General features: G+C 36.4%; 3 protein-coding genes across 3 annotated transcripts; all 3 read left to right on the forward strand.

Moving 5' to 3' along the window:
- Positions 1-53: 53 nt before the first annotated feature.
- On the forward strand, positions 54-7,862 carry LOC121247211 (7-hydroxymethyl chlorophyll a reductase, chloroplastic). The gene is made up of 19 exons (XM_041145580.1): positions 54-218; positions 330-435; positions 518-602; positions 1,380-1,491; positions 2,794-2,878; positions 2,998-3,039; positions 3,181-3,259; positions 3,941-3,992; positions 4,089-4,151; positions 4,656-4,753; positions 5,284-5,319; positions 5,402-5,463; positions 6,044-6,071; positions 6,503-6,582; positions 6,719-6,788; positions 6,874-6,931; positions 7,214-7,278; positions 7,362-7,456; positions 7,536-7,862. The coding sequence occupies exons 1-19, from the start codon at positions 140-142 to the stop codon at positions 7,624-7,626; spliced, it is 1,386 nt and encodes a 461-aa protein (XP_041001514.1). The 5' UTR covers positions 54-139; the 3' UTR covers positions 7,627-7,862.
- An 879-nt stretch (positions 7,863-8,741) lies between these two features.
- Positions 8,742-10,311, forward strand: LOC121244203. Its single transcript, XM_041142228.1, has 3 exons — positions 8,742-9,028; positions 9,339-9,619; positions 9,712-10,311. Exons 1-3 carry the CDS (start codon positions 8,967-8,969, stop codon positions 9,744-9,746), a joined length of 378 nt encoding a protein of 125 aa, XP_040998162.1. The 5' UTR covers positions 8,742-8,966; the 3' UTR covers positions 9,747-10,311.
- Positions 10,293-11,596, forward strand: LOC121244193 (golgin subfamily A member 6-like protein 1). Its single transcript, XM_041142220.1, has 2 exons — positions 10,293-10,722; positions 11,250-11,596. Exons 1-2 carry the CDS (start codon positions 10,293-10,295, stop codon positions 11,477-11,479), a joined length of 660 nt encoding a protein of 219 aa, XP_040998154.1. The 3' UTR covers positions 11,480-11,596.
- The last annotated feature ends 760 nt before the right edge of the window (positions 11,597-12,356 follow it).

The following is a 12,356-nucleotide window of genomic DNA, read 5'->3' on the forward strand; positions in this document are numbered from 1 at the left end:
GTGACCAGTAGCACAATTATGGTCCCACCTAATCCTGCAGACACTATATATACGTGTGGTGCAGAGCCATCGTCTCGTTGCTCGTTGCCGGTTGCAGGTTGCCGCCATCTCTCTCTCTGCTGCTGCTGCTGCTGCTGCTATGTCGTCCTTCATTTGCAGGCTCTCGTCGCTTCCGCTCTCATTCTCAATCGTTTCTTCGACATCTTCTTCCTCTAAAGGTGCACAAAAAACCTTCTCCCTCTATGCTCTACGCGCGTGTTTCCAAGTGTGAGTGCAAGTAAGATGTGTTGTTTAGCATAACTACATACATGCTTCTTTTTGTGGAACAGATGGGAACGCCAAGTCTTCAAATTCGGTGAAGCTCAGAGACGACTGGAGGAACCGCTCCAGACCCATTCCTCCGGGAGGTACCTACCCGGCCAAAGACCACTGCAGGTAAATAGTGTTATCATTTTGAAGACTTTTTGATTGGCATATTTTTATCTTGAAAATTATATTTTGATGAAATTCTGTGCAGTCATTGCGGGTTGTGTGATACGTATTACATTGCGCATGTGAAGAACGCGTGTGCTTTTCTGGGAGATGGAATGTCTAGAATTGAAGTAAGTTTCTTCTTAAATACGACATTATTCTTTAGTTGCACAAATTCGACAAAAACTTAATTACTTATGTTCCCGCGACAAACAACTAATCACTTATCTAAACATCTCGTTCAGTTTCTCTGGCTGAGTTTTTTTTTAACCTTCGTTCTCACACCTCTTGATTTGTAGATTTCTATTCTTGTTCTTCTTGTGAGTGGGTCTATAGCTCATCATGGCTGCGAATTTATAATGGTGTGATATCGTGAAATCTTTAAATGATTTTAGACGTTAATGGGTGTAAATTAATCTAAACATGCACAATTTACTGGAAGGACTCATTTGGAATGCTAAAATGGAACAGCGGAAGGCTAAACTCCATTGGCAGAACCAAAGTTGAACTGATCAACGTCCCTGCACGCCATGATCTAGGATGATCAATGTTGGATTTCACATAACTAGTCATTTCATTAAAAGATATTGTTTGGGCTCATGCTCTGCCTAATATGACATGGTGATAAGGGAGTGATTTATTGCCTCTTTGACTGTCAAATTCGGAAAACTCTCACATGCCTGAGTCACCCTCTTGACTTTCTGTGACAGTCATAACTCTTTTGAGTTGTTGTAGGATAAAATGTATCTTTAGCAGTAGAGTAGGCCAATGTGCTTTTTATTCTGTCGAATTCAACTTATTCTTTTCTATGCTTGTATAATTCTTCTAATCAAATAAATATCATATGTATGTGTATTGTATTTTTCTTGTCACATAATCCCCATATTAATTTGTTTTCCCCCATTCAGGGCTTGGAACCCATAGTTCATGGTCGAGGGAGGAAATCAAGTTCCTTAGATGAGATACATATGGGGGTCCATGAGGAACTACTATATGCTCGCAAAGTAGAGCCTGTAGAAGGTAATTTTTTTTTTCCTGATTCCCCACTGTTCTTTTGTCTATCTTATCTTGTGGTTTCTCTTGCTGGCTTACAGCTTTCTTGAGACTTCAAGCGTAATGATTTTGACAACTAGCCTACAGTTTGTTTGGGGTTTGAAATGGTTTTAATTTGTTATAAAGATACAATATTATACCATAATAAGTATCTTTTACACTAGGAAAATTCTTGCTCTCCTATCGTAATTTGAATAGCAACATTTCTTTTTGCCACCCTTTTTGTTGATGGTGTGTAGTGAAGAATACCTTATGAAAAGAGAGCATCAATACACGATTCAAATAGTTGATAAGAGGATACATAGTGATCTGAGATTAGTGCGCAGGAATGAAATTGTCAGTTCTAGTTCATTATTTTTCATGGGAACAATTGGAACCATATGTAGATTGACCCTTAATTTTGTTCTGGTTTCTGTGAGAGCCATACTGACAAATCTTTTCATTCAATTCTGTCTAAATTTATACTATTTCTTCTTTTTTCATTTTGGTTTTTAACGAGGTTCAACAGTCATGAGTTTCATTATTGTGTTAAACATCTTATTATTTCTGAAATTCCCAAATGATGCATCATGCTCTCTCTCTCTCTCTCTCTCTCTCTAACCTAAAGCTTTCCAACTACTTTGGAAGCCAAGTTATGTTTAACGGCGTCCCCATAGAACCAGCTTTTATTTTATCTGTTTTAAGGTGTTGAACCATCTTAATTATTTCTATGATTTTACTTATTAAAAAAACATATTACTATGACTTGAAAGGGAGGCTTGTTAGGTGCACTTGGGGGAAACTCCTTGCCGAGGGCCTATGCACCCGCGGGATCAGTCGGGACGCTGTTTCTGGACACCCAGTGCCAATAAAAAATAATAATGATAAAGGGAGGCCTGTTTGATAGTAAAAATTTAAAGAAGTCAACTAATTACAATATACTGTCAGGTTTCTCGCTCTTTCTCTGTCTCTCAGCAATCTGTTATGCATAAAAATTGTCTGTTGACTTATAAAAAAAATAATGCTGTTAAAAAACGTTAGATTTCATGTTACTCATCAAAACAATGTTAGATTCCATATCAAAGTCTTTTTATTATACGTTTTGATGGTGCCAAAGGATGAAGTAGGGCTTTGCATTCATTTTTGGTCAAATTATATAGATGCCTTCCATACTTTCATATTAAACGGTTATTTATCAGTTTCATAATGTTGCTGGTGAATTTCGTTTAAAGTTTGGGAAAAAATGGCATATACTGATTACCTTATTTTTTTCGACTTTTATAATTGTAGGAGCTCAATGGACAGGGATAGTAACAACAATTGCCATTGAAATGCTTAAATCAGGCATGGTAGAAGCTGTTATTTGTGTGCAGAGGTAGTGGCACCAATTTTATTTAGTAGATGGTAGATGTCAAGTAGCAGCTCATTCATTGTCAATGCCAATTTTAATGTGCATTGTCTGAACTTCTGTGGTCTTGTTATTTGGATACACAGTGATCCGGAGGATAGATTTGGACCAAGGCCTGTCCTAGCAAGGTTTGCATCTGGTTCTTTTTACTTACACTTTGATCTAAGATACTCTTGATCTCTTAATTTGTTCAGCGAGAGTCAATTTTGCTTTTTACTTATTTTTTTCATCTATAATATGATATTTATAGTTTATCTTGTTTTGAATAGGACACCAGATGAAGTTCTAGCTGCTAAAGGTGTTAAGCCGACATTATCTCCTAATCTGAATACTCTTGCCCTAGTTGAGGTACCTGGTCTTTTCTTTCATTAGTGACCTAGAAATGCCCTTTTGCCATTTCCTTCTTCTTGTGACACCTATGCTTGATTTTGATACATCTTCAACAAGAGATGTGCATGAAATTTTTGTGTGGAAGGAAAGGTTTTAAAGCATAAACAAGTAAAGCTTGAGTACACATGGATACCAGTTGTCGAAATGCTTAGGTGTGATGCGTATTCGTGCGAGATATTTTGGTTCCTTTTCCTTTTCCGTGCAATTCGGTTTATCAAGACTCTCGGTCCTGCTGCCATTTTTTTTTTAATGAAATTCTTTGTTTTTATCAAAGAAAGCCTAATGTGAAATCTGATTATAAATCTGAAACTTCTGATTTTTTAAGTAATAACAAAAGAAGCCACACTTGTCCCTCTATAATACTATGATATTCACATTTTTGTTTCTGGGTCCAAATAATATCACCGTGCCTTCCATTTCTATCTCTATAAATTTTACAAACTTTCTCTAGATACATTTCCAGGTTCTCTTTTGATTTTTGCTGACTTGCTAGCTTTTTATTTAAATGGTGTGACGTGTGTGCATGTATCACTGGTTTATGATCAGTTTATTCTCTCGGTTTCAGCTCTTGCTGGCCTAAATTTGTAAGTTGCTTTAAAAAGCTAGTGAAAGAATCTATTCATTTTCTTATCGCAATAGGCTGCAGGTGTAAAGCGTCTTCTTTTCTGCGGTGTGGGTTGCCAAGTGCAAGGTATGGCTTATACTATAATCGGAAATTTCTTTTTGTAGTAATATTCTCAGTTGTGACTTGTACCATTATAATGCAGAGTAATTTCTTAAACTGCAGCATTAAGATCTGTGGAGCACCACTTGAATTTGGAAAAGCTCTATGTATTAGGCACTAATTGTGGTAATCAAAAGCTTTCTATTTAGTTTGCCATATTTATTTATTGGCTTTAGTCTTCTGGCCATGAAGTTGAAAGACTGTTATGCAACACCGCATAAAAATATGTTAATATTGCGCTTTATGGGATATCATGTTAGATATGGTTCAGATAATTGCAAAAGTTGTTACATAACACACGTACCATAAGCGTTTGTTTTGGTCAAATCTTATTCCCCTTACCTTGAAACTGAGTGGTGAAGCAAGTTTAACACTTTTTTTCTTTGGTAAATATTTTCCCACCTGGAGCCTATCATTCCAAATAGTTTCTCATGAATCCTTACCCAAATGCCACTCATGGGTGATCGTATATAATTTTTAAGGCATGTGCGGCAGTCTATAATGTTATATCATGAAAGTAAATGACTTGAATATAATTTATTAAGTTATCAAAAAAATAAATTATCAAAAAAGTATAATTACTAATTAAAAAATATAACTTGGATCAGTACTAAAACTTTTGTCAAACAGTTGATAATGGAACCCGAGAAGGACTGGATAAGTTTCTAAAGGCTGCAAGTAACGAACCAGAAACAGTTCTCCATTATGAGTTTATGCAAGACTACAAGGTTTGTGCTGAGAATCCTTTCTTTCTTTTTGGGTTTAACGTTAGTGCCTATTGAGCAGTCTGAATTGGAAATTTAATCTAAAATCACCTATTTTACCATAGAGGCACGCACTTCATTCACTGTAGCCAAGCCTCAAGGTGTATGCCTCAAAAGCTCTTGAAATAAATTCTTGCAATTCATTTTGTGCTCTACATGGGACTTATTGCTGCGAGATGGGTTTGGATTTATAATTCTTCTAACAGTGTACTTTAGTGACAATATTGCTATTTGAAGAATACATCATAAGCTTATGTCTCATGCCAGATATTTTAGTATTTAATAGTTATGCTGAATATATTGTATATCTCAACATCACTATTTCAGCTGTTTGAATATTTAATAATGAGCTACTTATATATACATATGCATATATATATATATGTACTTATAAAAAAAAAATATATATATATATATGTATATATAAATATTTATTTGTTAGTTAGTTATTGTGAACAACAGTATTCCTTGAAGTTTTTCTTGTTCTTCGATAGGTTCATTTGAAGCATTTGGACGGTCACATTGAGGAGGTAAAGCAGTCCCCGTATTTCCAATTTGGCTTACATATCATAATCAAGCTGCTTCATCTAGTTTCAAATTTTACTAAAGCAGGTTCCTTATTTCTGTCTACCAGCAAATGATTTGGTCGATGTTATTGCCCCTTCGTGCTACAGGTAAATTACTTTTATTTATTTTTCTATATTTTTTAGAACTCCTTGAGAGTACTTGCTAGGGTTAAATGGACAAAAGAAAAAGAGTAATATTCGTAATTAAGCTAACATACCATGGACCACTATGTAATAATATAACATTCAAGAGAGTCCCAGTGTTAGCACATTGATTTCCAAAATTTGGTTGAGCACCGAGGTCTTCTCTCACCTTACTCATTTTATGTCTGTATGTTAGTGATGAAAAATCCCGTATATGACCCATGTACCTGAGTTACACCTATACTCAATTATCGTTAAATATTTTTATTACTTATATAAAAAATCTCAAACACTTTGTTCGAGTGAAGTACCAAGAGTCCCATGTAATGTGCTAAAGGAACTCTATCCACCAAGAGTCATAACTAATAAACTCTTTAATTTCTTCTAAATTGTAAATATGAATCCATTGATTCAAAAACTAAAAAGGCATGAGTTAAGAAAACTAAAAGACACGTGTTGTATATTGTAATAGATTTTGTATAAATATATGTTAATTCAACATTTAAAAACCGTCCTAACCAGTCAAATTTTGTTATGTTTACAGCTGTTTTGACTACACCAATGCCTTAGCGGTAAGCTTTTCTATTCCTCTTACAAGTAATTCATCTCAAGATACATCATCTCATATGATTTTAGATGGCATGTTGATCCACTTGAATCATTTGTATATTTTGAAGAACCTTAGTGCTTGATATCATTTATAATGCGGAAAGTCTTACCCGGTGGGTGCATTTATTAATTTGTGTGTTGCACAGTTCCGCATCTGTATACGCCTTCCCTCAGTTTGTTAAGTATGTGTTAATGTGAACTGTTACTTCTTCTTTCTCTACACACACGAGTAATTTTCAGATGCCTTGAACCTTTCAATAATCAATTAAATTTGCCTGGCTCATGAATCATGGTTACATGTATGTCCACTTCAGATCTGAACTTTTAATTCTACAAAGAAACAAGAAAGCACTGTTATCCTTTTGGTAGTATAATACAGTCTCTTGAACTGCAGGATCTGGTGGTTGGATACATGGGTGTGCCAAAATATTCTGGAATCAGCATGACACAACATCCACAGTATGTTACTGTCAGGTAATATCATTGCTGACGTTCTCTGCCCCTTGTCCCTGTTTCTGCCTGTCTCCCACTCTCCCTCTCTTCCTCTCTAGTTATCATCAGTCTCTTCTACCAAATATTGTAATTCATGATGCCATACTTCATATGACAGAAATGAACGTGGAAGAGAAATGCTGAGTCTGGTGGAAAACCTCCTAGAAATTACTCCTACAATCAGCAGTGTTAAACCCTTTGCTTTGTCATATTTGGTTGGCTCTGAAGTTACATTAAATTAATAATTTTACTAAAACAAATACACTGCTTCAGGGTGACCGCCGACCATTTGTTATCGAGACTGTCAAGGCAGATGATAATGCTAAGTTAGGTAAGTGTGCCAACGTCTTTGTTATTATCTCATTTGAATATATGGCGCTTCCCTCAGAGGTATAGACTCCTTAACTGGACATGCTGCACATTTTTGGAGATGCAAGACTCTTATATGTACTTAGTGTATAATATCGATGTTCAAAAAGGAAATCAAATGTATATATTGTTCTGCATCCTCTTAACTAAGATTTTCCTTTACTCTCTGCATATAAGAAAAGTTCCCAAGTGAACTATGCCACTTGGTAATTTTTCATTCGGCTAACCTCTCTCTTTTTCTCAGGGAGAGGTCCTTCTCAGCCTGCCCCAAAGTTCATTGGAAATTTGATAGCTTTTATTCTGAACTTGGTGAAGTTTTCTCTTCATTGTTCATTCCGCGACAAAAGTATCAATACACATGTTTCAATTCTTACTTGCTTCTTGTGGTTCAGATTGGTCCAAAGGGTTTGGAATTTGCTCGTTACTCTCTTGACTACCATACCATTCGGAACTATTTGCACGTAAACCGCGCCTGGGGAAAAGCAAGGTAACTTAGAACATCCGACGAGCTTATAATAGGGTGAATTATATCCTTCTTGATGTGTGAAATTATTGATTACATGCAGAGCTGATAGACACATGCCTTCTTACGCGAAGAAAATTGTGGATATGTACAACCAGAATGGTGAAATTGAAGCGATGTTGTCTGACAAGTGATCACATTAGAAGGTGAAGATAACATCTGGGTGCTTCATGAGTGGGAAATCACCCCTTTCCAATCTGTAAAAGAGATATCAAGAATTATAGCACATGTTCTCTTTGAACGTTGGTGTAGATTGATGACCAATTTTTTTGAGATTTTGCTTCCAACTTTAGAGCTTGGCCACAAACGCGTCATGTTCCCAGTCTTAGAGGAGGCAAACATTAATGAAGATATAGTCATTCTTATTTCAGATGAAGTTGAACAATAAAAAGAAAATTTACTCTGATAGGAAACAAATACAGATTATGAAACTCATACCCGTTTCTGTTTTCACTGCTATGAGAAATCGAGAGGACTTGTACTTGTTTTCCCCGGCCCTGTTATCAGTTGTAGGCTATCTTCTGAGATGGGCTCACACAATGGAGTTTTTCTTTTTTCGAGGCACAAGAAAAAGTCTCCGGATTTGCAGTCGAGCTGTGTGATAGCATGAAATAAGACCAAGACTAATCGGGGAGTTTGAAATGTTTTTTTTATCATAACGTAATCGGATAGACATTGGACAGAGTTGGAGTAATGCTACGTACAGTCGTGGAGTGCGTAAGTATCGCGTAATCGTCTTGAAAAAAAGTGAGGTTTATTATTAAAAGATTAATTTTTTTTCATCCGGGTTCCGTTTTACTCACTTTTTTTAAAAGAATTACGCAGTGCTTACATATTTCACGATTGGAAATATCATTTCTCTAAATAGCATGACTATTCCTAGTAAGCCGGGGGGGGGGGGGGGGGGGGGGGCATTTGCAATTAAGAAAGTGTACTATACAGCCTCAAGTTGACACTTCCATTTGACCGTTGGTCAGTGATCAAGATGGGACGGCATACACCCTTTGCAATTTAAACTACGCTAGCAGTTTAGGTTTAAGCCAGATGTACCATGGTCATGGAGTGTGGGGAGAAAAAAAATAGCAGCACAAATAATTGAAAATGCTCATTTGTGTATTGAATGAAAATGGACCCACCTGCATACACCCAAAATTAATTCCTAAGGCATTATATGCGAGTCGTTATCGGTCAGAGAATCCAAAGATGTGCAGCAACTATACTAGATTTGTAGACATGGGGAAGCTCTGGACATATCCCATATGAACATTTTGTTCGGTACCTAATTACACAACATCACCTCCAAAAAATAGGAAAATTTGCAGAACGAATATGCTCCTCCTATGTGAATGTCTCATACAGTCATACTCTCAATGGGGCTCATACCAGATGGTGGACCGGGAAGTGTTTCCAGGACCGACAGCTAGACAAAAAGACACAGACTAGTCTGTACTCTCTGGTTTATGCTAACCTTGTCATGCATGAATACATATCAGGCTATTACTGTGAGAAGGGATGGAAGTTGACAGCGGTAACATGGTAAGGCTAGCAAGAGAGTGGATTGATTAGTTCTTATTTCACTATTTGGCAAATTTAAGCAACAAGTATTTGAAACAATTATTCTTATTTCACCATTTTATGATTATTTAAACCAAGACTAGATGACATGGTTCAATAAGAACGAAGCTTTTTCTTTAAAAAATTATAAATGTTGAACATGATTCGCATCCCTTTGTCATTGCTCATTTCAAATGAGTAGTTGTCACATTAAAAAGTGTAGACTGTGGAAAAGGATGATTCAAGTACAAATAGCTATATATAACTTAATTGCAGAGTAAATCTATTGCAGGAACCAGTTGGAAGCTGGTCATAAATTGCCTTGTAACTGGCAACAGTGGTCTAAATCAAGAAGGGGTTGCAATGTAGATGGTAGCTCATTTGGGAATCCTGGTGCAGCAGGTGGGGGCATTATTCGGGATTCAGCTGGCCGTGCTTTAGCTGGTTTTGCGCAGCATAATGGGGTGTCTTCTAACACTGTTGCGGAAGGACGTGCGTTACTTGATGGCTTAAGACTGGCTCAACAAATGTGGAATCAAAGACCTCATGGTGGAATCAGATTCTTCCGTGGTGGTGGGAAGGATCCAAACTGGCGTGTGCAATTTTGGTATATGTGGGATTTTTGTGAAGAAATTAACGCCTTTGTTTCGCTCCTTTAATTGCAGTATATGTCATATCTACAGAGAAGGGAATATGGTAGCGGACTTCCTAGCCAAGGAGGGTGCCAATAATAACAGTTGGTTATTTTCTTGATCAGAAATTGGAATCGGGACGCTTCGAGGACTTTTGCGCACTGATTGTTGGAAACTTCCTTATTTACGCTTGTAATTCTTTGCTTATTATTTTGGTGTAAATGGTAGTTCCTCAGCCTTGGTGAGGTCTGGCAATAAAACTTCCTCCTTTTGATTAAAAACAAAAAAAAACTGGATGTGATTTTCTACCCCCACACTCTCAGACAAATATCACAGGTGACCCCGCATATCTCTGTTTATATTTGCTTACGGATCATGTGTGTCCAATCTGTGTATGTAAAATCATAAGAAGACAGACTTCTTCACGAGCCTATTTAATGCTTCCATTAATGATTAGGCACTAGTGAGGCCAAAGGGTTGATAAATAAGGCCAAGCTCTAAGTGCAGGTCTATTAATGGAGGAGCCACCGGGGAGAATTTGTGACACCCGCACTATTCTCTTCATTTCTTAAAGAATAAAAGAACAAATCCCACCACAGGGTTCAAGCAACAACATGGGCGTAAATGCTAGCAAGAACAAGAGCAATCTGTGTGGCAGAGATGTTACAGGGTTGATGGAGAATACAAGGTTTCTGCAGAAGGCAATGAGGGAGATGATGAGTGAGAGGGAGAAACAGAGTAAGGCTTATGAGCGAGATATGATGGTTTTTGCATTTAAGGAGGCTGAGTGGAAGCAAGAGAGGAAGAGGCTAAGAGAGGAGGTGAAGAGTCTGAGGAAGATAGTGGAAGAGAAAGAAGATAGGATTAAAGAAATGGAAGAGAAGAGTGAGAAAAGAGGGTGGGAATTGTTGATGGGAAGTGGTTTCTTGTTGGAGCAAATGAGGGAGGAGAGAGCAAGGAGAGATGAGGCTGTGGAAAAGTGGAAGCAGCTTTATCTTGCTATTAAGATGGAGCTTGATGATCTCATTCAGAGGACACATCATGGTACCTCTCTCTTTCATTTAGTGAAGGTTCACACATACACACACATTATGCAGAAATGCATGCACTCTGCAATTCTTTATAAGTACGTTTCAATTTGTCTTTAATTTCAAAACATTTCAATTTGTCTTTAATTTCAAAACATTATTTCTTTAATTCTAAACTCACGTCTGGTCTCTTGATAGTTGATAAAGCATATGACATGCATTCTCTACAAAAATTATCACCTTAATGCAGTGGCCTTGTTTCTAATCTATAGCCTGTCTAGATGTAATCTTCATCTTGTTCATACCCCAAGTCTAATTGGTGGAGATCATCTACTACATAACCATGATTTCAGTGAAAACTGGAATGCAGGAACACAAAATCATCGACTGCAAATGCATTTTTTTAACCCCACTTAGTTTAAGGAATAATGCTACATGCAGTCGTGGAGAATACAAGTACCGTGCAGTCACTTTGAAAATGAGTGAGATCTGCTATTAATAACTTGACACGAATTATGAATAACTTGACACTTTGTTCTGCAGGGGAGGTACAGTATTATTGGAAAGCAGAGGAAGAAGAAGAGATGATACAAGAGTTGCAGAGGGAACTTCATGCAAAGGAAGAGACCATCAGAGGTTTGAAAGCTCGAATGTCTTCTATGGAGCATGAAGAATACAGCAAGGAAAGGGAAATTGACATATTGAGGCAAAGCTTACGAATCATGAGCAGTAAAACATCGGCATCGCATGTCGGCAACAAGGATCTCCAATGAAATCATAATATATAGTATTTGTCGGTGCTCTGTAAATTACTTCTACCGTACATTACATTTTAATGCAAAAATTGGCATAGTTGAAGAAATTTTACAAGTAGTGAAGATTACTTGCGTGCATGAGAACGTTGTTTATAATTTTGTTGGTTAGTTTGTTTGTTTTTTATTATTTTTTTCTAGTTTAAATATAATTTTTTCAATAGAGAATATAAAATTTATAGAGAGCTCCATTTGTAAAGATTTGGCCTCGTTTGTTTTTACAGATGAGATAAAATGAGTTGAGATTAAAGTTAAAAGTTGAATAAAATATTGTTAGAATATATTTTTTTAATATTATTTTTGTTTTGAGATTTGAAAAAATTGAATTATTTATTTTATTTTGTGTAGAAATTTAAAAAAATTATTATGATTAGTTGAGATGAATTGAGAAAAGTTATAAAAACGAGCAATATCTGGACATGATCAATCTTATAATTATTGGATATGTGCTTCCTATGTTGAAAAGAAAATCACATAAAAATGCATTGAATTACCTATACAAGTCAAAGATCCAAGTCATAAATAAATAAATAAAATGCTCGACAGATAACGGATGCACCGTTCTTGTTGAAACACAATACCCACAAGTCACGAGAAAAGGTTCTAGCTCTTTTTATTTTGGGAAGATGGAAAGTAACTTTGTCCGGGTAGTATGAGATTCTTTATAGTCTTCCACAGTCCATGCATGAATAGGATGTGAGATTATAATTATTACCATTATTTCCAAAGAACCCTACCACAGGCAGCCACTTCATCAAATACACTATATTTTGTATGATGATTTGAACGTTGAATTTTACATGATCGTGTTGTAAAAATGAGTTGTATGCATATCATA

The sequence above is a fragment of the Juglans microcarpa x Juglans regia genome, chromosome 1S (genome assembly GCF_004785595.1).
Source record: "Juglans microcarpa x Juglans regia isolate MS1-56 chromosome 1S, Jm3101_v1.0, whole genome shotgun sequence".
In the NCBI taxonomy this organism is placed as follows: Eukaryota; Viridiplantae; Streptophyta; class Magnoliopsida; order Fagales; family Juglandaceae; genus Juglans; species Juglans microcarpa x Juglans regia.